This window comes from Emiliania huxleyi, assembly GCF_000372725.1.
Source record: "Emiliania huxleyi CCMP1516 unplaced genomic scaffold EMIHUscaffold_36, whole genome shotgun sequence".
NCBI classification, from domain to species: domain Eukaryota; phylum Haptophyta; order Isochrysidales; family Noelaerhabdaceae; genus Emiliania; species Emiliania huxleyi.
Window position 1 is genome coordinate 99,111 of NW_005199274.1, and position 23,447 is coordinate 122,557.

General features: G+C 66.0%; 6 protein-coding genes across 6 annotated transcripts; 3 read left to right on the forward strand and 3 right to left on the reverse strand.

The window, feature by feature from the left end:
- Positions 1-1,134: 1,134 nt before the first annotated feature.
- EMIHUDRAFT_435908 (histidyl-tRNA synthetase) lies at positions 1,135-5,646 on the forward strand. Its single transcript, XM_005772304.1, has 12 exons — positions 1,135-1,793; positions 2,170-2,358; positions 2,663-2,791; positions 2,929-3,015; positions 3,184-3,309; positions 3,415-3,474; positions 3,571-3,661; positions 3,738-3,852; positions 4,051-4,177; positions 4,306-4,359; positions 4,682-4,837; positions 4,945-5,646. Exons 1-12 carry the CDS (start codon positions 1,170-1,172, stop codon positions 5,071-5,073), a joined length of 1,887 nt encoding a protein of 628 aa, XP_005772361.1. The 5' UTR covers positions 1,135-1,169; the 3' UTR covers positions 5,074-5,646.
- Positions 5,647-12,014: 6,368 nt separating this feature from the next.
- On the forward strand, positions 12,015-13,109 carry EMIHUDRAFT_208649 (hypothetical protein; the record flags this gene model as incomplete). The annotated part of the gene is made up of 1 exon (XM_005772305.1): positions 12,015-13,109. One exon carries the CDS (start codon positions 12,015-12,017, stop codon positions 13,107-13,109), a length of 1,095 nt encoding a protein of 364 aa, XP_005772362.1.
- Positions 13,110-13,173: 64 nt separating this feature from the next.
- On the reverse strand, positions 13,174-14,643 carry EMIHUDRAFT_208650 (hypothetical protein; the record flags this gene model as incomplete). Its single annotated transcript, XM_005772306.1, has 7 exons — positions 13,174-13,227; positions 13,275-13,407; positions 13,571-13,986; positions 14,061-14,093; positions 14,240-14,286; positions 14,399-14,493; positions 14,561-14,643. 7 exons carry the CDS (start codon positions 14,641-14,643, stop codon positions 13,174-13,176), a joined length of 861 nt encoding a protein of 286 aa, XP_005772363.1.
- A 113-nt stretch (positions 14,644-14,756) lies between these two features.
- On the reverse strand, positions 14,757-15,220 carry EMIHUDRAFT_208651 (hypothetical protein; the record flags this gene model as incomplete). Its single annotated transcript, XM_005772307.1, has 2 exons — positions 14,757-15,014; positions 15,134-15,220. The coding sequence occupies 2 exons, from the start codon at positions 15,218-15,220 to the stop codon at positions 14,757-14,759; spliced, it is 345 nt and encodes a 114-aa protein (XP_005772364.1).
- A 164-nt stretch (positions 15,221-15,384) lies between these two features.
- EMIHUDRAFT_208652 (hypothetical protein) lies at positions 15,385-18,355 on the reverse strand (the record flags this gene model as incomplete). Its single annotated transcript, XM_005772308.1, has 9 exons — positions 15,385-15,609; positions 15,676-15,747; positions 16,082-16,106; positions 16,164-16,346; positions 16,602-16,784; positions 17,052-17,119; positions 17,196-17,513; positions 17,594-17,839; positions 18,089-18,355. The coding sequence occupies 9 exons, from the start codon at positions 18,353-18,355 to the stop codon at positions 15,385-15,387; spliced, it is 1,587 nt and encodes a 528-aa protein (XP_005772365.1).
- A 607-nt stretch (positions 18,356-18,962) lies between these two features.
- EMIHUDRAFT_435909 (hypothetical protein) lies at positions 18,963-20,377 on the forward strand. The gene has a single exon (XM_005772309.1). The coding sequence runs from the start codon at positions 19,002-19,004 to the stop codon at positions 20,256-20,258; it is 1,257 nt and encodes a 418-aa protein (XP_005772366.1). The 5' UTR covers positions 18,963-19,001; the 3' UTR covers positions 20,259-20,377.
- The last annotated feature ends 3,070 nt before the right edge of the window (positions 20,378-23,447 follow it).

Genomic DNA, 23,447 nt, shown 5'->3' on the forward strand with positions numbered 1-23,447 from the left:
AATTGCAAAGGGGGGAAAGGTCCCTCGACCCCCGCCTGCAACCCACTCGCGCGACAGCACACCAACCAACCACTGCTCCGCACGAGACACCGTTGCAGGACCAACCCCCAAACGCGACAGCGCACAAACGCGACAGCGCACACATAGGGAGGGAGGGTGGGGAAACAAGAGCCGTGGGACGCGGGCGTCTCTCGCAATGGCCGACAACCAGGGCAGAAGGCAAGCCGGCCCTGACACGTCCCGCACATGTCCCCGTTCACAGTTGAACTAATTCTCACGGCTGTACACTGTTATCTAATTGTTTTGCCGTCCGCGAGCCCCCAGCTCGCCGGCGGCGAGAGAGATGCCACGAGGGGTCGCGGTGGCGTCCATCGCCAGGCTCCCTAGCTCAACCGACGACCCTTCGGGATCGACGGCCGATTGTCATTTGAAGCTCGATCGATCGTCTCACAGAAGCAGCCGCGCGGTACACCTGCAACCTGGGGTGGTGTGGTTCGACTCGACGCCCTCTCTCTCTTCTCACCGCCCCGACGCCCACCCCTCGATCTCCTTGGGCAGCAGCTGGTTCGACAGGTCCTCTCCGTGGCCCAGGCAGCCGGTCTCGCCTTGGCCCCAGGCAAAAACGGCGCCGGTGGCAGTGAAGGCGAGAGGCTGTGCACGGATCCGGTAGACACAGCGACGACGCGCCGCGCCAAGAAGGCCTCGATCTTCTTCGGTAGAAGCTGGTTCTGCTGGTTGCCGTTACCCAACCGGCCTTGGTATCCATCGCCCCAGCTCCAGACGGCGCCGTCGGCAGTAGGAGGCGAAGCTCTCGAGCGAAGCTATATACCGACGGCTCCAGCCAGAACAGAGATCACGCGCCGCTCCGCAAAGGCCTCGATCTTCTTGGGCAGCAGCTGCGCCGTGGGAGCAAAAAACCGAATGTGTGAGTCTGGTGTGAGTCTGGGTTCCGGCTCCTAGCCGGATAGGGGGTCTGTCGCCACTGACTGGCCCCTCCCAGAAGCCAGATAGGTAGGTAGGTTGGTCTTGTTTCGCCCAAAAGGGCCCTGCAATAGGTAGGTGTGAGTTGTTCTTTTTTCGCTTCGCTGCGAAATAGGTACCTATCTGGGCTAGGACCCGGAACCCCAGGCGAGCCGCGTCGTGGCCAGCTCGTGCGTGGCAGCCGAAAAATGGCGCAGCAGACCCTGGTGTTGTGCACGCCCGACGCCGTCTCGCGCGGGGTGACCTTCGAGATCTCCTCACAGTTCGAGAAGCGTGGCCTCACGATGGTCGCCTGCCGCATGCTGCGCGCCACCACCGCTCAGGCACAGGCGCACGTCGACTGCACAAAGGCAGGCTCCGTTGCGCAGCTCACTAGTGGGCCGGCCGTCGCGACGGTGTGGCAGGGCGCAGGGGCCATCGCCGCTGGCATCGAGATTGCCGGCGCCGCCGGCGGGAGCGACCTCCTCTCCGTCTCGCCGAGCGCGGCGTCAGCGACGCTCGAGATCGCCGTCTGGTTTGGTGCGGACGAGGTGCCGCCGCCCGACTCGAACGGCGCCGCGGCCGCCGCGTCGGGCTCCGTGGCTGCGAGCGCGCCCTCCGCGGACGGCGACGCCGCGGCCGCCGGAGGCAAGTCCAAGGGCCAGCTCAAAAAGGAGGCGGCAAAGGCGGCAAAGGCGGCAAAGAAGGCCGAGGCTAAGGGCGGGACACCCGCGGGCCCCGCCATCTCGACCGAGCCGCCTTCGGGGACGCGCGACTTCTTCCCGGCCGAGATGCGGACGCGCAACTGGCTCTTCGCCAAGTTCCGCGAGACGGCGCGCCAGCTCCTCTCTGCTCCTCCCTGCGCCTCTGCACTCCTCTTGCTCTCTCCGCTCCTCCGCTCCTCCTCCTCTCTGCTCCTCTCTGCTCCTCTCTGCCCCTCTCTGCCCCTCTCTGCTCCTCTCTGCTCCTCTGCTCTCCCTCCTCCACCCTCACTTCTCACCCTCCCCGCACCCTCCCCACACCCTCCCCACACCCTCCCCGCACCCTCCCCACACCCTCCCCACACCCTCCCCACACCCTCCCCACACCCTCCCCACACCCTCCCCGCACCCTCCCCACACCCTCCCCACACCCTCCCCACACCCTCCCCACACCTTCCCCGCACCCTCCCCACACCCTCTCCACACCCTCCCCACACCCTCCCCGCAGGCGCGCCAGCTCGCCTTTGTCGAGTACGACGCGCCCGTGCTCGAGGCGGAGCAGCTGTACGTGCGCAAGGGCGGCGAGGAGATCACGCAGCAGATGTACAACTTCACCGACAAGGACGGCAAGGCGGTCTCCCTCCGGCCGGAGATGACGCCGACTCTCGCTCGCATGATCCTCTCGCTCGGCGGCAAGGCGCGCGAGATCCGCCGAGATCCGCCGAGATCCGTCCAGATCCGCCGAGATCCGCCGATAGATCCGCCGAGATCCGCCAAGATCCGCCGAGATCCACCGAGATCCAGATCCGCCGAGGTCACGTCTCCTCTCGCCCGGCCGCAAGGCCCTCCTGCCTGTCACGCGGCCCTTCCCCTCCCGGCCCTCCCCCCTCCCGGCCCCTCCCCCTCCCGGCCCTCCCCCTCCCGGCCCCTCCCCCTCCCGGCCCCTCCCCCTCCCGGCCTCCCCCCTCTGGATCTGCCCCCTTCCCTCCCCTCCTTCGCAGGTGCTGCTGCCCGTCAAGTGGTTCTCCATACCGCAGTGCTGGCGCTTCGAGACGGTCCAGCGCGGGCGCAAGCGCGAGCACTTCCAGTGGAACATGGACATCGTCGGCGAGGCGTCGATCGCCGCAGAGGCGCGAGCAGCTCGCCGCCGTCACCTCCCGAGATGGTTTGCATTAGGGTTAGGGTTAGGGTTAGGGTTAGGGTTAGCCCGAGATGGCCCGAGATGGCCCGAGATGGCCCGAGATGGCCCGAGATCCGCCAAGAGTAGGCCGAGCTGCTGGCCGGCGTCACGTCATTCTTCAAGAGCGTCGGCGTCACCTCCGCCGACGTCGGCATCAAGGTCAACTCGCGCAAGGTGCTCCGAGAGCAGCCGAGAGGAGCCGAGAGGAGCCGAGAGCAGCCGAGAGCAGCCGAGAGGAGCCGAGAGGAGCCGAGAGGAGCCGAGAGGAGCCGAGAGGAGCCGAGAGGAGCCGAGAGGAGCCGGGAGGAGCCGAGAGGTGAGCGCACGACGTACTCGCGCAAGGTGCTCGCGGCGATCCTCAAGATGTACGGCATCGACGATGACAAGTTCGAGGCCGTCTGCGTCATCGTCGACAAGCTCGACAAGATCGGGCCCGACGAGACGGTCCAGCTGCTGCGCGACGCGCAGGCTTGTCTCGACTAGATCTCGACTACATCTCGGGCCGAGCTCGCCCGTCTCTCGGCTCTACCTCGGCTAGACCCGCTCTACCTCGGCTGTCTCTCGGCTGCGCAGGTGTCGGACGAGGCGGCCCGCAAGATCGTCGCCTCGCTCTCGCTGCGCTCGATCGGCGAGCTGCAGGCGCTGGCCGGAGAGCACCCCCCGTCGCCATCTCTCGGGTAATCTCGGGTAATCTCGGGTGATCTCGGGTGATCTCGGGTGATCTCGGAGCTGCAGGAGCTGGTCGGAGAGCACCCCGTCGCCGCCGACGCGATGCGCGAGATGAAGGAGCTCTTCGCGCTGGCGGAGGCGTACGGCTTCGGCGCCCCGACCCCGCTGTCGCACTCGCGCGAGGCGCGAGGTGGCAGCGCCTCTTCACGGCAACGGGGTGTGGGCAGGCGACTGGATCCTGTTCGACGCGTCGGTGGTGCGCGGGCTCGCCTACTACACCGGCATCGTCTTCGAGGGCTTCGACCGCAAGGGCGAGCTGCGGGCCATCTGCGGCGGCGGGCGGTACGACGACCTCCCCTCCCCCTCCTCTCCCCTCCTCTCCTTCCCTCCCCTCCCCCCTGCCCTGCCCGCCCCTCCCTCCCTCCCCCCCTCCCCTCCCCCCCCCCTCCCCCAGCTTGACTCACCCCCAGCCCTCCTCTCGACGTGCTCGAGCCTGCTGTCTATCCCTGCTGTCTCTCCCTGCCGTCTCTCCCTCCGCAGGTACGACAAGCTCCTCTCGCTGTATGGCTCGCCGACGGTCGTCCCCGCCTGCGGCTTCGGCTTCGGCGACTGCGTCATCATGGAGCTCCTCCAGGAGAAGGGCTTGCTGCCGCACCTCGAGCCGGAGGTGCGAGATCGAGATCGACCGAGATCGGGCCGAGATCGGCTCCGCCCTCGTGCGAATGCACAGCTCCCTCCCCCTCTCTCTCTAGCACTCTCTCTCCTTCCTTCTCGCAGCTCTCCGGCTGTGACTAGGTCGACTTCGTCGTCTGCCCATTCAACGCTGAGATGCGCCTGCACGCTGTCCAGGTGGCGGACATCTCCCCATCTCTCCCCACCTCTCCCCATCTCTCCCCATCTCTCCCAATCTCTCCCCATCTCTCCCCATCTCCCCCCATCTCTCCCCATCTCTCCCCATCTCTCCCCACATCTCCCCACATCTCCCCACCTCTCCCCATCTCTCCCCACCTCTCCCCATCTCTCCCCATCTCTCCCCATCTCTCCCCATCTCGCCCCATCTCGCCCCACCTCTCCCCATCTCTCCCCATCTCGCCCCATCTCTCCCAATCTCTCCCCATCTCTCCCCATCTCTCCCCATCTCTCCCCATATCTTCGCCTGCACGCTGTCCAGGTGGCGGCGACGCTGCGCGCCGCCGGCTACGCCGTCGACGTGCTGCTCGCAAACAAGCGGGCCGACAAGGCATTCAGCTACGCCGACCGCGTCTCCGGCCGGCGGATGGTCTTTGTGGCGCCTGACGAGTGGGACAAGGGCAGCGTGCGCGTCAAGGTGCGAGATTCGCCGAGATGCGATTGGGCCAAGGGCAGAGCTTCCCCAGGGCCTCCGCCTCGAGCGGTCCGAGATGACCCTGATGACCCGAGACGACCCGAGATTAGGACCTCCGCCTCGAGCGGTCCGAGGAAGAGAAGCTGGCGGACCGCGGCATCGAGTTGCCGGTGGCGGAGCTAGTCGCAGAGCTGTCTCGCATCGGCGTTGCGCCGCAGCGGGAGGAGCGGGGCGCTTGACACACCGGGGGCGTTGGGCGCGCTGAGTAGGGTAGAAGGGCGAGGGCGGCGCTGCCGCCCACGTGCAGAGGGGAGAACGGGGCTTGCACTGCTTGCTGACGTAGAGGCGGGGGGGGCTGCCACGAGCCAGCGCCAGGCAGACTCGCGTGAGCTGACAGACGCCGCTCCGCGGATCGGAGATGCTTGGCACTGCGGTAATCTACCCCACAAAACCCCAAAAGCAACACGTGAGACGATGTGGAGGCGGCGGCGCGGGCGGCGGCGCTGGCGGCGCGCGGGCGGCCGGCGCGGGCGGCGGCACGGTGGAAGGCGCGGGATGCACTCCAATCACCAATCACCAATCAGACTGGAAAGTGAGTCGGAAGCACGAGATCGACGATGCGGCGAGCATTCTCATGACGCGGACTCGCACATCTTGGGACTGGCTCGGTGGCTGGTGAGTGCGGCAAGGATGAGCGGACTCGCGTGTCCTGGCCACAGCTCCTTGCGAACTTCTTCTCCCGCTGCCAAGCGATGTCGATTGTCGTGAATGGTTTCCAGCACTCATAAGTAGTTCTTAGATTCTTCTAACATCGTTTCCTCAGGGTCAGGCTGTTCCTCGGCTGCATGCGCCAGGATGCTCGTCCACACTTCTTGCCATCTGGGTGGGCGGCAGTGTGGTCCACCCCTGCCGCCCCGATTTCCGAAGTATGCCATCAATTTTAGTTGCCCGCGGTTAAATAAAAAGGGTGTGGATGCTGAGAACGCTAAGGCCTAAGCGATCTCGCTGGGTTGACGGAAATCGGGGGACGCGACCCACTTCGCCACAGACGGTCCCGCGCCTCGCCGCTAAGTTTGCGGCACGCCCCGCACCGTCCGCTGTGCAGCGTTTTTTGTCCGGAGTGAACAGTCCAACGCGCTCGTCGGTGGCGGCTTCCCCCAACCTGCGCCGCGCTCGGCGAACCTCGACAGCGCCTTCGGTGGCATGCAGCTCTTTGCGCCTGAAGCCTGGAGAGCAGCTCCTCTGCTGCTCACACACTCTGCACAGTTGACACAGCCTACTGTGCGGCTGCTACAGCTGTGACAGCGATGGGCTCGCCCTCACTGGCCCTCAGTCACTTTTGTGCTGCGGCTTGTGTGAGCGACACTGCTCGGCGACTGCCGGCACACTGTGAGACCATGGGTGTGAGGTCAAACCACGCTCCCAGCGCTTGGTCACATCGGTGGCGCGCGTGCGGTCGGCGAGGGCGTCGTCGGCCATCGTCGCCCGGCGCATCTCGATCGCGTTCAGCAGGTCCGGGTTTTTCTCGGCGAGCTTGTTGCAGCGGTAGAGGAACACCGCATCTTCCTCGTCGTGGACCGCGAGCGCCGACTCGAGCACGTCGTCTTGCGCACGCTCTATCTCCTTCTCTCACATCGCGCGGCGCGTACGAGCGCGCTCGGCCTCGAACGACTTCGCGACCGCCGGGTCGAGCGCGGTCTCATGTTTTGTGCCGTCATCGAGCGGCGTACGTACGTAGCGCCGGCGGACTCAGGGCCGGTGCTTTGACGCAGTATATTGTACTTCGAGGTAGTATGAACTCAGAACGGCCCCCCGAGAGCGCCTCTTCGACGCCCACGGGTCCCAGGGGGTCGGAGGGGTTGCGAGAGGGCCTTGGCTATTTTTTGTTTGAATCCCGGAGGCCGTTCGAACATGTAACGTGCGTTCCACGTGCCCGTCCCCAGCAAGGACAACATGCTAGCCCAGCAGGCCGCTCCCACCGCCGCCCGCGGCGTAGGCAAGGCGGCAAAGGGTGGCAAGGGCGGCGGCAAGGGCGGTGGCAAGGGTTGTGGCCGTGTGGCGCACCAGACCCACTTTGCGCCGCCAATTTCAACGCCCGATACTCGGTTGAGCCGGCGGAGCGACGGCGGCAGAGTTGCGGCCGCCGGCGACCTCACACGGCGTCGAGCGCCGTAGAGACGGCCCCGAGAGCCGCCGCCAGGTGTGCCACGATCGCCGCCGCGAGGCTCGTGGCGATGGATGCATCAGACCCGCTTTGCGCCGCCGCCCTCAACGCCCGATACTCGATCAGAGCCGGCGGAGCGACGGCGGCGGAGTTGCGGCCGCCGGCGACCTTCCCCTCGACCACGCCGCCGACCCGTCGACAAGCACGTGCGGACTGCCATCGAGAAGAAGGAGACGGAGGGCGGCGCATCCGGAGCCCGCGGGCGCAGCGGGCGCGGGTCCGGGCGCGGGCGGGCGCGCGGGAACCCCGCCAGCGGAGGCGACAATGCCTCTGGCGGCTCTGCAGGCGGCGCGCGGCGCGCCCCTCGCCGGTCTCCCGCACGCTCCTGAGGGCCGAGAGGGCCGAGAGGCGGGGTCGGTGACCCGGGGGCATGGGCGGTGCGGCCCGCGCCGCGCGCGGGCGCGTGACAGCCCGTGAGTGCCGAGATCGGGTCCGTACTTCGACGTAGTATGGGCCCCCGTAGGCCCTCTACAGCAGCGGCGAAGTGAGCGTGTTTGTGGTGTTGGTGTGGCGTCTGAGCTTTGATCTGTGACTAAAGCCGCTTACCACTGATGGATCCCCACCCGAATAACACACAGTCAGCGCCCCAGTGCTTCACTACGCCCTCCGCGCGAAATCGCTAGTGGTGCTTTGTGGTAGTATATTGTATACTTTTGAGTAGTATGGGTACGGTTCCCGAGACCGCCGGCCGCCGTCATCGCCGCGGTCTGCGCCGCGTGCGGAGCCAAGGTGAGGGTGCTGGCTCATGAGGACGGAAGCATGCGCTGCGCTCGTCGTCTGTTCTGAATCCGTCGCGAGCGCAAGCGCATTCACAGCAAGCCAAGTTTCGTGTTGACAGTTTTGCCGGCCCCCGGGCACCTCTCCTTTTTGCCATCCTGGGGTGCTGTCCGTCTGCGCTCGTCGCCTCCCTCTTTGCAAGGCCGGACAGCATGCTAAAGAAGGTGATCGAGATGCCTGCTGACGCATCCCCGGGTGACCTCTATCGCTTCCTCGCCGACGACGGCCGCACTGTGGAGATTCGCCTGCCCGATGGAGCTGACGCGCGAGCACCGGGCGAGCCCGTGGAAATCTACTATCCGCCGTCGACCGTGCCCATCTTCAACCCGCTGCGCGGCGACCGCGACGAGAGCGGGCTGAAGATATACAAATGCGTGCGTTGCGGGAAGTCTGGGCAGGCAGGCGTGCGCATGAAGGCGTGCGGAAAGTGCCACAAGGCGCGATACTGCGACGCTGCCTGCCAAAAGGCCGCGTGGAAGGCGGGCCACAAACACTCTTGCCCGGCGCCGCTGCCCACGCCGGCCACCGCTGGCGGGACAGGGAAAATGACGCTTGCCGCGCCGCTGCGCATTCTGCGGGAGTATGGCGCGGCGGATGGCCTGCTGTGTGCGGCGGCGTGCTCGGCAGTACAGAAGCTCTTGCAAGGGCAACTCGTGGACGAGTTGCCTGCGGCGGATGCGGCGGCGCTGTCGGAGATGGACGCCGTGCGAGTCTTCACTTGGCTGATCGATTCGCACAGCGCCAGCAACGACCCGACCGCAGACGTCGCAGAAGCTCTCGCTGAGGTCGCGCTATGCACCGCGAGCCTGCCGCCTTCAGTGCTGTTTGACGTCGGCCTGGCGGTGGTGCCGAGCTTGTGTGGCGCCATCTCTCGCGCGGCGACATGGGCTGCAACAAAGGAGCATGCTGTCGCGTTCGGAGAATTGTGCGAGGCGCTGGGAAGGACGATGGTTGCGGCTGACAGCAGCTCTTGGCGCTCGGCACGCGCTGGAAAAGGGTTTAGCCCGCAGATGGATCGCGTCACCGCCGAGTTCCCCAACAACGCGCCTGCATTGCGGCGTCTTACCGAGGCGCACGAGCTGACGAAGTCGATGCTTCACGGCCTGCGGCAGCACAAGGCGCATGCCGGTGCGGTGCAGTACGCGTGCTACGGCCTCAGCAACATTCTCGGCGCGGGCACAGAGCTTGCGTGTTGCGACGACGCGTCGGGTGTCGGGGAGCTGGGCCGCGAGATCGACGCGGCGAAGGATGCGGCGATGGCTGCGGGTGTCGTCTCCGACGTGCTCGGTGCCATGGCTGCCCACAAGGCGTGCGACAAGGTCCTTGAACAGGGCCTTTGTGTCCTGTCTGGTCTCACCATCGACTACGTCGGCGGCCAGACGCCGAGACCCCGCACGCAAGCACTTCGACGTCGTGTCGCCGGCGAGGGGCTGCTCGGGGTGCTCGTCGAAGCGATGGTCGCTTTCCCCCACCACGTGAACTTGCAGGTCCAGGCAATGCACTGCCTGTGCAACGTGACGATTCACAGCCAAGAGACCCAGCAGCAAGCGGTGGACGCGGGAGTGCTGCCGGCGATCATTCAGATGATGCGCTTGCATCCGCATGATCCAGAGCTCAGTCGCGCTGGTCGCGTCGCATGCATGTCCCGTTTCCGCAAGCCGGAGCACATGCAACTCGCCGTGCGGCTCGGTGCGAAGCAGGACTGGTGGGACCCATCTTTCTTGATGGCCACCATGTCATTACGTTGAGAGTTTTGTTTTGACGGATAGAGAAGACGGATGACGGAAACGTCTTTTGTTAGGTTGTTCGGTTTCACATAACTCTTTCTTACTCGGTAGTCCACTTAGCCGAGCTCCAACACGTAAGTCGTAACAGCTAAATTTCTAGGCTAAAAATCGGGGGCATGTCTGTAGAGCACACTGCAAAAGAAAACCACGAAACTTCGAACACAGGTGTAATAAAAAAATGCGGTGTGGCGCCTCGCGCACGTCGTCAGGCGCGTGTCGCCAGGGGTCAGGTAGATGGGATCAGCCATATCTCCGAGACGAGGCAGCCGCGGCCGGTGCCGCCCACCTGCGCGGCGCCAGGCGGCTGCCGGCACTCGATCGCCAGCTGGCCCGCGGCGCTGACGTTCCGCGCGATCGCAAACTCGAGCGGGCGCATCGGCTTGGGCGACGGGAGGTAGTCGTGCAGCATGGCCGACGCGCCGCCGGGGGCCCGATCGCGGAGAGGCGCGCGAGAGGGCGCTCGTTCCACCCCTGGTACGCGTAGACGATGCGGACCTCAGGGTGGACCGCTCGGCGGCTGCGAGTGTGTGAAGGAGCCCGTCGCAGACAACCTCGGAGACACCAACGCGGTCGCGAAGGCAGTCGCGCCCGCTTGCGCGAGCCCTCTCGAAGCGGGCACTTGCGCGTTCGATGGCCGGGAGGACGACTGCTGCCCTGGCTTCTACCCTCAGGGTGGACCGCTCGGCGGCTGCGAGTGTGTGAAGGAGCCCGTCGCAGACAACCTCGGAGACACCAACGCGGTCGCGTCCGAGGCACTGCCGCCAGGCCCGTACGACTTGAAGGAGTGCCACCCGACGCAGCCGGTCGACCCGGCTAACTTTGGGCCGCCACTCGACCACAACGACCCCGACTGGGACACCGCAGCGCTTCTGCTCAGCAACGCTGTCAAGCCGCCCTTGGCCGGTGGTATCTGCAGCTCAGCAGCTTCTCCGGCCAAGGTCTACCGCCTCCAGAAGGGGATCACCATGCTGCGATCGTACGACAGCTTCTCCGCGGCCTTCACAAGACTCCACCACTGGTGGGTCCTCGACACCCACGAATCGCAGGGGCACCTCATTGGCCGCGAGCGCGACTACCGAGTGGAGACAGCAATCTGCCCGTCGGGGAACTACTCAAGCCCGATTGATCGCCTGGTGGTGTGCACGGTGGAGGCCGGCACCCTGATTGCAGTGGGGACCGGTCAAAGCCTCGACTGCAAGAATGGAGAGGTTGGAAAGGGTCGCGTTGTGATGCCCAAGACGACCGCAAACCAATACTACATCGACTACGCTCCTGGGAATGGAGTCGGCACTGGCACGCCGACGAACCCGGGTCCAGACGAGAACGGCAAGAGGGTCTTCTCAGGGTGTCGCGACTACGCCAGTGCTTTCCAGTGGCAGCCCATTCTGTTCACCGGGAACGTGCCCCTCCCTGGCGGCCTTTGAGTCTGGACTGCTTAGCGTTCGGTCCGTTCGATCCCACCCCGCGTGGGCACGCGGCTTCCTGGGGTCAGCCAAAAAATGTTCCAAAAGGTCCAGGCGAGTTGGTCGTCACGTGTGTCCGTCTGGTTGACGTTGCGTGTTTAGTGCGTGTGTTTAGTAGAAGGTGTCCTCTTGTTCAATATGTTTAGTGCCGATGTTTGTTTAGTGCCGAGGAGTGAGAGTGTTCACTGCGCCAACCTCAAACTCCTCTCCTCAAAACATTCCTGTGTGGCGTGGTGGCGTCGGGTCTGAAGAAAAGAAAGAGAAGGGCGGGGCAAACGAGTGGTGGGACACGCCGATTTCTTCTTTTGGAGGGAGTTTTGTTGATGTTGTAAAATTCTTCTTTTGGAGCGAGCAGCACGGGGTGAGCCTCTCGCGCAGAGAGCAGCCAGCGCCCCGCCGTGTGCCTCTCCACCTCGAGCGCCGGCTGCACTCGGCACGCGCGAACGCCTCTCAACCCCCCCCCCCTCCACCCACCCACCCCACCCCACCCTGCCCCGCGCTTCTCGACCTTCTTGGGCAGCAGCTGATTCGACAAGTCCTCTCCGTGGCCTAGTCTAGGTAGGCAGCCAGCCGCACTCGCCCCTGCCCCAGCCAGCCAGGCAAAACGGTGCCGTCGGCGGTGAGGGCGAGACTGTGGACGAACGCAGCCGACACAGCGACGACGCGCCGCCCAGCCAAGGCCTCGATCTTCTTCCTGAACAGCCGCTAGTGCCGGGCTGTGCGAAAAATAAAGAAAAGGTGCTCATGGTCCTGCAAGGCGCCCGCCTCAATTCCGCTTCCTGTCAGGACATCCGAGCGAACCTGTGACAACTGTGCGTGCCTCCCACGACTTGCCTCTCACATTTCGCGACGCTACAGCCCCGTTGAGCGAGCCCCAGAACCTCTACGCCTCAGACTCGCTCCGCCACCCCAACAGGAACAAAACAACAATGCTCTCGAAGCTGGTCGTTCTCGCCGCCGTCGGTCTCGCCCGCGCATTGCCGATCACGCTGGACAAAGAGGAGAAGGCAGTCGCGCCCGCTTGCGCGAGCCCTCTCGAAGCGGGCACTTGCGCGTTCGATGGCCGGGAGGACGACTGCTGCCCTGGCTTCTACCCTCAGGGTGGACCGCTCGGCGGCTGCGAGTGTGTGAAGGAGCCCGTCGCAGACAACCTCGGAGACACCAACGCGGTCGCGAAGGCAGTCGCGCCCGCTTGCGCGAGCCCTCTCGAAGCGGGCACTTGCGCGTTCGATGGCCGGGAGGACGACTGCTGCCCTGGCTTCTACCCTCAGGGTGGACCGCTCGGCGGCTGCGAGTGTGTGAAGGAGCCCGTCGCAGACAACCTCGGAGACACCAACGCGGTCGCGTCCGAGGCACTGCCGCCAGGCCCGTACGACTTGAAGGAGTGCCACCCGACGCAGCCGGTCGACCCGGCTAACTTTGGGCCGCCACTCGACCACAACGACCCCGACTGGGACACCGCAGCGCTTCTGCTCAGCAACGCTGTCAAGCCGCCCTTGGCCGGTGGTATCTGCAGCTCAGCAGCTTCTCCGGCCAAGGTCTACCGCCTCCAGAAGGGGATCACCATGCTGCGATCGTACGACAGCTTCTCCGCGGCCTTCACAAGACTCCACCACTGGTGGGTCCTCGACACCCACGAATCGCAGGGGCACCTCATTGGCCGCGAGCGCGACTACCGAGTGGAGACAGCAATCTGCCCGTCGGGGAACTACTCAAGCCCGATTGATCGCCTGGTGGTGTGCACGGTGGAGGCCGGCACCCTGATTGCAGTGGGGACCGGTCAAAGCCTCGACTGCAAGAATGGAGAGGTTGGAAAGGGTCGCGTTGTGATGCCCAAGACGACCGCAAACCAATACTACATCGACTACGCTCCTGGGAATGGAGTCGGCACTGGCACGCCGACGAACCCGGGTCCAGACGAGAACGGCAAGAGGGTCTTCTCAGGGTGTCGCGACTACGCCAGTGCTTTCCAGTGGCAGCCCATTCTGTTCACCGGGAACGTGCCCCTCCCTGGCGGCCTTTGAGTCTGGACTGCTTAGCGTTCGGTCCGTTCGATCCCACCCCGCGTGGGCACGCGGCTTCCTGGGGTCAGCCAAAAATGTTCCAAAAGGTCCAGGCGAGTTGGTCGTCACGTGTGTCCGTCTGGTTGACGTTGCGTGTTTAGTGCGTGTGTTTAGTAGAAGGTGTACAGTGTACTGCGCGTCTGATGAGAGGTCGGCGTAGCGCAGCGTCAGCGGCGCGTCTCCGTACACCTGCGCCCAGCGCATCCACGCCAGCCGCTGCGGGTCGCCGTCGCCGGCGCCGCACTCGCCGCAAGGCGGCCTGTAACCGACATGAAGCATGCACAGCATACGACAGAGGCCGGAGGAGGGAGGGCATGAGAAGGAGAAAGAAGCCAGCAGGAGAGCAGAGGAGGAAGAGGCTCGAGTCACGTGATCGGCCACTGCGTCTCGTCCTCGTCGAACTGGATCAGCGGCGCGAACACGTACAGACGTACTGCGGGTCCGCCTCGGGCCCCGCGCCCGTGTCGAGCCGCGCGTTGCGAGGCGAGAGGCCGAGCTGATCATAGAGCGCCCCAGGCGCGGGGGCCGTCCACGACAGCAGGTCGCGTAGCTCTGCCCTCGCGGCGGTCGCGTTGCTGGCGCCGATGCGTGCGAGCCGCGCAAGAAGGAACTGCTGGTCTGCGAGCGGCGTGTCGATCGTGCCGAGAGACAGGTCTGGGATCTGGCTCTGCAGCACCGCCATCCCGCCCGCCGCGCACCCGCCGCACAGGGAAGCGCTCGCGTTGATCGCCGCCGCAAGCTCGCGCAGCTTCGCCCGCCACCGCTGCGCCTGCGGGTCGGTAAACGGTTCGCGCAGCGTGGCCTCCGCCTGCGCAACCGACGGGCTCGTTGCCGCCGACTAGGTCCAGCCCTGGGTGGCGCAGGTTGTGACATTTGGCGATTCCGCGACTTACTGGGCCCCTGAGCCGCTACCCGTGTGCGATTTTTTGTGGCCCGGACATGATACTGATAGTAAACGGGTCAGAACCGGCCAAACACAGGCTACAGCCCCACACACGCGCCCGCCATAGCTCCTGGAGAGCATGCGCGAGTGACGCGCTGCAAGCCGCGAGAGTGGCATCAGAGGCAGGAACGACGTGCTCTTGCTGCACCTCGCAGCTGCACCAAGTGTGCTCGCAGTGTATGCCACGGCCACTGCCTGCGGCATTGCTCTCGTGCAGCTAGGCGATGCAGGTCCATCAGCAGGGCTCATCCAATGCGAGCGCACATTGTGCGTAGCCGCGGGCAGGTGGCAGTGCACAGCCGCACACCGGCTGTGGCGGCTCGAATGCCCCCGGCAGTGCTGCTAGTCATCAACTTGCGTATTAGGGCCGCAGCAGACTGCTGCTGTGGCAGCAGCAGCAGCCTGCTGCTGCCTGATTCAGTCAAGCCAGCGGTGCAGCGAGGCGTGCAGAATTCGCGCGGTTTGGTACCTCCTGAGGCTGAGCGCGTTCAGACTCGGTGACCGGAGTTGGATGGTCCGATGGAGCTCGCCGAGCTCCATCGGACCATCCATGGCCGGACGGCGGAGCGTGAGGTGGCGAGCGGAGAGATGTACCGCAAGACCAAAAAAACACGGATCTGACGATTGTCACAGAACGTCAGATCTTGCGCCACCCAGGGCTGGACCTAGTCCGCCGCCGCCACGGCGATCGCCTCATACGCCCGCGCCTCGCGCGCCTGCTCGAAGCGCAGGCGCGCTTGCACCGTGGCATCGAAGTACGCCCGGTACACGTGCGACAGCAGCCGCCAGCCGCCCCGCCCGGCCGCGAGCGCGGACTGCTCGAGCTGCTGTGCCGTCGCCAGGCTCGCGAGCACCTGCCGGTTGCTCGCCGCGTCGCCCCGCCAGTTCTGCTCGAGGCCGAACAGGAGGGCGCCGCCGAGGCCCTGAGGTCAGATCCATCTACTCTGTTGATGACAAGACTTGTCTACCGGCTGGAGCCGAGCAGGAGGGCCCGGCGCACAACCCCCTGGTCAACTCACCCACACCGCCTCCAGCTCCACACCCCGTACCAGAGCTTCTCCTCTTCTCCCGCGTCGGGAGGCGAGGCAGTGTGCGAGGGCGCGGATTTGCCATGCGACACTGGCTGCATGTAACGGCAAAGCACTCGGTGTCGAAACACCTCTTCGGACGCGCTCGACTTAGGTCGGCGATGCCGTTCCGTAGAGCGCACGCCATTTGCCGCAATGACGCCGCTCCCGTCCTCTCTCGTCTCACTCTAACGTACTGCCGAACTGCCACTCTGTCACGGCAGTGTCAGCAAAAGTTGGTGCACTCTCTCCTGCGCGTCTTGGAGCGATCCAGCAGCTCGGGGCACGAATCGCGGAACCGGCTCGCGGCGCGCTCGAGCCCGGGGTGGGCACGGCGCAGCACTGCTGGGTCGATCGGCGGCTGCGCCCCGTCGGCTGGCGCCTCCGGCAGCGTAAGGCGCAGCAGCACGACCGGGACCCCGGTCAGCTCGTCGAGAAGCGATCGGACAGCCTCGGCGGCGGAAGAGGCGGCCGCGGCCGCCGCGTCGCCGCCGGCGTCGAAGCGCGAGAGGTCGACCCTCAAGGTTGGCGCCGCCGCCGCGCTGTTTGCCTGCAGCGCCGCCTCGAGCTCCGACGGTGGCGCGACAGCCTCGCCGCACGTGGCGCGGAAGACGCACCTGGCGGCGATGGCGGTGGCGGTGAGGGCGGTGGCGGTGGCGGTGGCGGCGGTGGCGGTGGCGGTGCGGTGGTGGCGGTGCGGTGGTGGCGGTGAGGGCGGTGGCGGTGAGGGTGGTGGTGGAGGGTGGTGGTGGTGGAGGGTGGCTGCGAGGGTGGCAATGAGGGTGGCGGTAAGGACTGATGCACAGCGCATCGTCCGCCCGAGGACTCCGAGATTGCAATCTCGGCACGTGGTTGCGCGGGGAGAGGACGCACCGCACGCCGGGGGCGGCGCGCCGCCAGTGCGGCGCGCGGCGCGCGTGGACGTGCCAAAAGCAGCGCGAAGGCAGCCTGCCTGTGGGACACGTCGAGGACACGTCGACGACATGTGTCCCATAGAGCATCTACCGCGAGGGCAGCATGCCCGGCTCGAGGAACCCGTCCAGCACTCCGCCGCAGTCGAGCGCCGGCAGGACCGCGACGCGGCCGGCGAGCTCCGCCAGCCCTCCGAGCGCCGCGTGCAGCGCGTTGAGCTGAGGCCACGGCCGCGGCGCGAGCGGCGACTCGTACGTCGCGTCTGCGAGAGCGAGCCTACGTGAGAGGTACTCTGCCATCTCGGACATCTCCCCATCTCTCCCCATCTCTCCCCACGTGTCTTTGTGTCTGCCTGCTGCTCCGGTGTGCCCGAATACGTCTCCTTTCGAGCGCTGGCTTGAACACTCGGGTCTCTACTCCGCATCTAGGAGAGCGGGCAGCCGGCGGCCGACCACCGCGGTGGTGTTTGGGGGCGGGCTCCGCCGGCCGTCGGTGCGCAGCCTGCCGGGCAAGACGTACAACGATGACAACATCTCATCGGCGTCGGCGTCGGCGTCATCCTCGCCACGCCTGCCGGACAGGACGTCGGCGCCCGCGCTCCACGCGCCGAAGAGCTGCATTGGGAGGATGCGCGACCGCTGTCCCGGCGCGACACAGACGAAGTGGAGGAGGACGCACGGCGGCGGCGAGGCGCCGTATAGCCAGTGCTTGTACCTGAGATGTGGGGAGATATGGGGAGATGTGGTGCGAGGCGCCGTATAGCCAGTGCTTGTACCTGAGATGTGGGGAGATATGGGGAGATGTGGTGCGAGGCGCCGTATAGCCAGTGCTTGTACCTGAGATGTGGGGAGATATGGGGAGATGTGGTGCGAGGCGCCGTATAGCCAGTGCTTGTGCCTGAGACGACCCGAGAGCAGCCGAGAGGAGCCGAGGTGAGCCGAGAGGAGCAGAGGGGCTGCACGGGCTAAAAACGTCTTGCACCGGTGGCCGAAGGCGTTGTCCGCAGAGACGAGCCACGGCGGTGCAAGCAGGATCCGCTCCTCGGGCACCTGCTCTCACACCACCAGCCGTGAATGGCGCCTGGTTCCTCGGCGGTCTCTTCACAGCGGCCGCCCCCTCGCTCACCGGCCGCCAGAGAGACGCGTCGGCGCCGACAGCGGCACGGCGGAGCGACCAGTAGCGGTACTCCGCACGGTGCGGGAACCACGGCGGGCGGACGGACAGGCCGGGCGGCGCCGCAGCCTCTCCCCGCCTCCACTCCTTGAGGACGTCCCCGAGCCGGCGCAGCTCCGCCGCGTGGGTGCGCGACCACTCTCCGCCGCCGAGAAAGGACCGGCCGGCGGGGTCGGGCAGCGAGAGGGCGTGGTTCGCCATGGCGGAGAGGAGGGCCTTGTTGAAGAGGTTCTGGTCCCAGAAGAGGCCGGGCAGCGAGCCGTACGGCACCTGCAGAAAGGCTCCGAGAGGGCTCCGAGAGGGTACCAAAGGAGGGAGGAGGAGGCGTGGCGAGAACACGAGTGACTCACCTTCTGTGGCGGAGGCATCGCGAGCGCAGCCTCGACCCTCCGCTCCATCTCGAGCATGATCGAGTGCACCGGCCCGCCGGCGGTCGCATTGTTGAAGTAGACGATGCCGACGTTGACGTTTGCGAAGCCGCCCTTTGTGTCAAACGCGGCGACGAGGGCGAAGCGGCGGAAAGCGCCGTGGAGGTGGGGGTACGGCGAGGAGAAGACGGCGACATCCGAGTCGAGGGCGAGCACGTTGACGCGCGCCTACGTGGAGGAGGCCCGGGGAAGTCTCATTGGAAGAATCGGCGAGGAACCGCTTAGAGCACCGGAAAACAACGATGCCTCGAGCAGCCGCCGCATCGTCCGCCACTTTGCGAGCCAGTGGCGGTAGTTGCTGTCCGCCATGCCCCACGCGGCGGCCGCCGCGGCCATCGCGGCGGACTTGGTAGCGTTTGGGCGGGTCGCCGCGAGCGGGGAGGGCGGGAGGAGGTGCGACGAGTGGGCACAGCCAACCGCGCCATTCCGATTCCGACGGAGGCGCTCGCACATGTCTGGCGTGAAGGCGAGGAGAAGGATGTGGTCAATGTCGAGCCCGTTGAGCTGCGCGATGAGGTTGAGCAGCAGCCGGCGCCGCTTGCTGTTGCCGTGCAGGAGCACCAGCTCGCCGCGAAGGCTGGTCGTTCTCACCATCCTCTCCAGCGCTCCCGGCGCCTCGAGGTCGCCGTAAAATGCGCCGCGCGTGCGCGGCGTGGCTGGCAAGGCCATCGCTCTCGTGAGCATGCTTCCCGCGAGGGATGTGAGCCCGGAGCGGGTAGAGACGCCTCGCCTCCGCCGCAGATAACCGGCGGGCGGACATCGCGAAGAATGAAGAAAAAACTCCGCAAATGGTCGCCTCTTCGCCAACGAGCAACGTGGCCAAGGCCGAAGAAAGGTGCCTGCTCGGGCATCTCTCTCTCTCTCTCTCTCTCTCTCTCTCTCTCTCTCTCTCTCTCTCTCTCTCTCTCTCTCTCTCTCTCTCTCTCTCTCTCTCTCTCTCTCTCTGTGTGTGAGAGAGAGAGAGAGAGAGAGAGAGAGAGAGAGAGAGAGAGAGAGAGAGAGAGAGAGAGAGAGAGAGAGAGATTTGAAAACCAACAAGAAATCACGACTCTCACAGTGAATTGGGCTCGGCAGCGTGTCAGCCCTCAGCCGAAGCTGGGGCCGGTCCCGTAGCCGAGAGCGCCCGGGCTCTCTCTCTAAAAGAAATGAGAGCGGAAGCCGACATCATGATGGTGTGTGCGCGACGTCGCTCTTTTGGCGCAGATACCGGCATGGCAGAATAAGCGCGCGCGCCCTCGGCGGTCCCGCCAACCGAGTACGGAAGTGGACGCGTCCCTGCATCATCCCCAAGGACGACTCGTCACGCACAGCCACCTCCTTCCGCCCAAGCATGCTCTCGATCATCGCCACGTACTCCGCCCCGGTCCCGCTCCACGGACGCGAGCTCACCGCCGGGTGGCAAGCCTACATGAACCAGGGCCTTCAGACGGGCGCCGCCTACGCCGGCACCGGCGCTTCGGGCGAGGGCTCCTTTGACGACCTCAACGCTCAGACCGCGGACGCCTTCAGCGCGCTCAACCACCAGGGCGAGCCCGCCGCCGCCGCCGCCTCGCCGTCCGCCGCCTCAGCGTCCACCGCCGCCTCGCCGGCCTCCACCATCGGGACCGACGTCACCTCTGCCGTCGCCACGCCGATCGTCTCCTCGACCGACGCCTTCACCGCCGGCATCATCTCGGTCGTCGACTCGCTCACCGCGGCGCTCGGCTCGCCCGCCGCCTCGAGCGCCGCGCCCGCCTCCGCCGCCGCGCCCGCCTCGCCCTCCTCGTCCGGCGCCGCCTCGGCTCCCCACTTTGCGGGCTGGCAGGCGTACATGAACCAGGGCATCGCCACCGGCCTCCAGTACGCCAACGCGGGCGCCGGAGTCGCCGCCGGCACCACCGACCCGGCGACGGGCTTCAACGACCTCAACGCCGCGACGGCCGACAGCTTCGACGCCCTCAACCACGGCGCGCCGCTCGCCGAGCAGGACGGCGGGGAGCGGCGCAAGCTCGCCGCCGCCGCGCCGGAGGAGAAGGTGTGGACGGGCGCGTGGAGCGACCACCACGCGGAGGCGGGCGGCAAGGAGACCACCTCGCCGCTCGGCGCCGCCAACGTCGGCACCTCCTCCCTCGAGCACGCCGCCACGACCGGCTTCGCGCACGGCGCGTCCCACGTCATCGGCGCCAACACCCACGGCGCGACCGACGACCACGCCGCCAACTCGGACATCCTCTCGACCGACAAGTACCTGGGCACGCCGGGGCACCAGAACGACTGGACGCAGTACCTGCCGGTCGTGCCCGGCAACAACGACGGCGGCTACCTCGGCGGCGAGGTTGTGCAGGACGAGTCGCAGGTGTCGGGCTACGTCGGCGGCTCCTACTACCCGTACCCCGCCGCCCCCGCCGAGTACGCCACCGTCGGGCCGATCTACGCGGGCAAGTACACCGCGGCGGGCCTCGAGACGGTCGCGGGCTGGGCCACGGGCGCCGACTTCAACGAGGAGGGCATGCCGGAGGGGACGGCGAACCGGTTCCTCGAGCTCGACACGCAGCTGCTAGACGACTTTGACAAGCTGAACCGCGGCGGCTCGGTGCTCGGCCGCTGACCTGAGCCGGGGTGCTACCATCGATATGTGTACTACTCTAGGGAGCGGTCTAGTCCCGTGGTGGGTGCTCGATTCCTTTGTGTACAACGAACTATAAACACATGACGCACCTCAAACGCGCCGCCCGCGCGCGACCCTCTCGGCCACAAAACTCCTTCGTCACGACATCGTTCAACGGAGGACGCGCACCCCGGAGTACTAGAGACCCCTCCCCGTGGTTGTGCGACGGTGCATCAGTCGCCTTATGCCACCGTTGCATATCCGGATATGCAACGGTGGCATAAGGCGCGACTGATACACCGTCGCAAAACTGCACATGTTCCTGGGTCGTGCGGAGATGCATCCGGTTTGGGTACCGGCGGATAGCAGGTGAACGCTAAGGTGGGTTTCGAACCAGTGACAACGCCCGTCTGGTTTTTTTGCGCCGAGTCGAACTGCGGGATTCGAACTCGAGACCCGACGTGCAGTTTTGCGACGGTGTATCAGTCGCGCCTTATGCCACCGTTGCATATCCGGATATGCAACGGTGGCATAAGGCGACTGAGGGTATGCAACGGTGGCATAAGGCGACTGATACACCGTCGTAAGGATATGCAACGGTGGCATAAGGCGACTGATACACCGTCGCAGGTTGCCACTGCGCCAACGTGGCTTGCACGCGGGCTAAGCCGCCTCTCCCGTGCCTTGGCCTTCGCAGCGGCAAGTGACGCGCGCCTCGCCTTGGCGGCGGCGAGGGAGCGCCGCCTCTGCCGCCTCAAATGCCGCCTCGGGGCCGCGGGGCCTGCCGCCTCGGCCGCCTCCTCGTCCTCCTCCGCTGCGCGGCAGCCTCCTCCTCCTCTGCCGCTGCCACAACCGCAGCCTCCACCTCCGCCTCCGCTGCCGCCTCTGTTGCCGCTGCCGCCTCCGCTGCCGCCTCCTCGCCCGCCTCCGCGGTCTCCTCCTCGCTCGCCTCGCTCGCCTCGCTCGTCGCCTCTCCCCACGCCTCCGCCAGCCCCTCGACCGACGTCTCCACCGTAAATAATGCCGAACCGAATCCTCTCCTCGTTGAGATGACACTTGGAGTCTTGGACTTACAGGCACGACGAATGACAGGCGCCTCTCACCCCGCCGCCGCTCGCGCCGACACAGCCGCGACGAGACGTGCAGCAGAAGGTGTCTTCTCAAGGGGTTCTCGAGTGTCTCGAAACGTGTCTCAGGCGACAAGCCGAATCGTACGTGTGCTCAATCATAATAAGCAAGAGTACCACCCATAGCCGTACGAGGGAGAGTGAGAGAGGTGAGGGGGACGACGAGAGAGTAGAGAAGTGAGCTCTGAGTAGATTTGAGCAGGGCCAAGGGTGGAGAGAGGCGTGCATGCCGACACGCCGGACCGCACAGCCCATGCAGGCGTGGTGACGGCGACAAGCTAGACCCCGTTGGCAGCCGCCGTCGGGTGGAAGAAGAAGGCGGTGTACTCGCTGTCCGGAAGGTAGGGGACGTTCGTGGCGGTAATCGGCGGGGAGATCTGGCACTCGCCGGGCGCGCCGTCCTCCTTGTACTGGCAGCAAAAGTCCTTGCCGGCATAGCCCAAGAAGAACTTGTGGTACTGCGCGTAGCTGAGGCACGTCTGCTGGCAGGCCGAGGCGCTGTCCTCCGCCAGCTGCAGCGTGTGCATCGACGCGGGGACGTCGGGGCACTTGGCGCCGTTCTGCTGCTGCGACGGCTGCCAGACGCCGTTGAAGGCGAAGCCGGGCTCGATGCCGTTCGGCCCGTTCAGGTGGAAGCCGGGGTTCGTGTTTGTCATCTTGGGTACGTAGCCGCGAGAAGTCGCGTCCGTGTCGGCGCCAACGAGGCTGTCGATGGCAGCCACGAAGCCGTCTGCGGCGGCGACGAGGCCACGAGGAGAGGAGGGCGGAGAAGTCGCATCCGCCTGCTCGCCCTCGTTACCGTTGCCCATCATCATTGCCGCCATGCCGGCCATCGGGTGGCCCTGCGCAGCGAGTGCGACGCCCGCTAGCTCATTGTGGCCCGAGACGAGAGCCGCGCTCGCAAAGAGAGCGCTGGCAACATCGTCGTGTTCGGGGCTAGTGGGCACGTGTGGCACCGGGCGTAGGCCCGGGACGTTGGGGTGGAAGCCAGGCAAAGTTGCGGTGGGGAGCGAACGGCTGGTCGGCTGCTCCTTGTCGCCGCCGAAGGAGCCACCGTTGCCGCCGTTGCTGGGCTCGAAGCCGCCGTTCTGCTCCTCGTCGCCGCCGAAGGAGCCACCGTTGCCGCTGTTGCTGGGCTCGAAGCCGCCGTTCTGCTCCTGCTCCTCGTCGCCACCAAAGGAGCCACCATTGCCGCCGTTGCCTGGCTCGAAGCCGCCGTTCTGCTCCTGCTCCTCGTCGCCACCAAAGGAGCCACCGTTGCCGCCGTTGCCTGGCTCGAAGCCGCCGTTCTGCTCCTGCTCCTCGTCGCCACCAAAGGAGCCACCATTGCCGCCGTTGCCTGGCTCGAAGCCGCCGTTCTGCTCCTGCTCCTCGTCGCCACCAAAGGAGCCACCGTTGCCGCCGTTGCCTGGCTCGAAGCGGCCGTTCTGCTCCTGCTCCTCGTCGCCGCCGAAGGAGCCACCGTTGCCGCCGTTGCTGGGCTCGAAGCCGCCGTTCTGCTCCTCGATGCCTTGAGCGGGAACTTGCAAAGCAACACCACCCTCTGACGCCGGGAACTGCTTAGCGCGACCGTCTGGCACGTCGACGACGGGCACGGGCGCCGCGCAGGCGGTCGCCACGAGGACGATTAGGAGTCGCGAGTGGCAGAGCATGATGGGCGCTCGAGACGAGAGGCGGGTGCTTCTCGGGACGGACGAGCTCGGACTTCGAACTTATGCGACGTGGGTCAACAGCGACTCAATCCAACACGCAAATCCAATAGGCAACGCGTAAGGCCAAGGAAATGGCAGAGTCGAACGGCGCTTCCTTGAGGGAGTGCCCTCAACGCACCCTCTACGGGCGTTGCTTGCAGTTTTGCAGACGGAGCGTGCAGGGACGCGAGCAGGCACTTGCTCTGCACACAGGGATTTTAAGGAGAGGAGGGTGGTGCTAGCCGTCGCCCACCCTTGGGTATCTGCCTCTGCCTATCTCTCTTCGCAGTCTCTCGCCAATTCTCGCAGCGGTCTTCATCCCGGCATCCCCATCCCCTTCTTTTCCCGCGGGAAAATTCTTTTTCCTGACG

What these genes read in the sequence shown, in the direction of transcription:
- EMIHUDRAFT_435908 (XM_005772304.1), top strand. Translation starts at nt 1,170, where the DNA reads ATGGCGCAGCAGACCCTGGTGTTGTGCACGCCCGACGCCGTCTCGCGC. An exon ending in TGCCGCACCTCGAGCCGGAG is followed by an intron (nt 4,178 to 4,305) that starts GTGCGAGATCGA and finishes GGCTGTGACTAG; the next exon opens with GTCGACTTCGTCGTCTGCCC. An exon ending in TGCGCCTGCACGCTGTCCAG is followed by an intron (nt 4,360 to 4,681) that starts GTGGCGGACATC and finishes CACGCTGTCCAG; the next exon opens with GTGGCGGCGACGCTGCGCGC.
- EMIHUDRAFT_435909 (XM_005772309.1), top strand. Translation starts at nt 19,002, where the DNA reads ATGCTCTCGATCATCGCCACGTACTCCGCCCCGGTCCCGCTCCACGGA.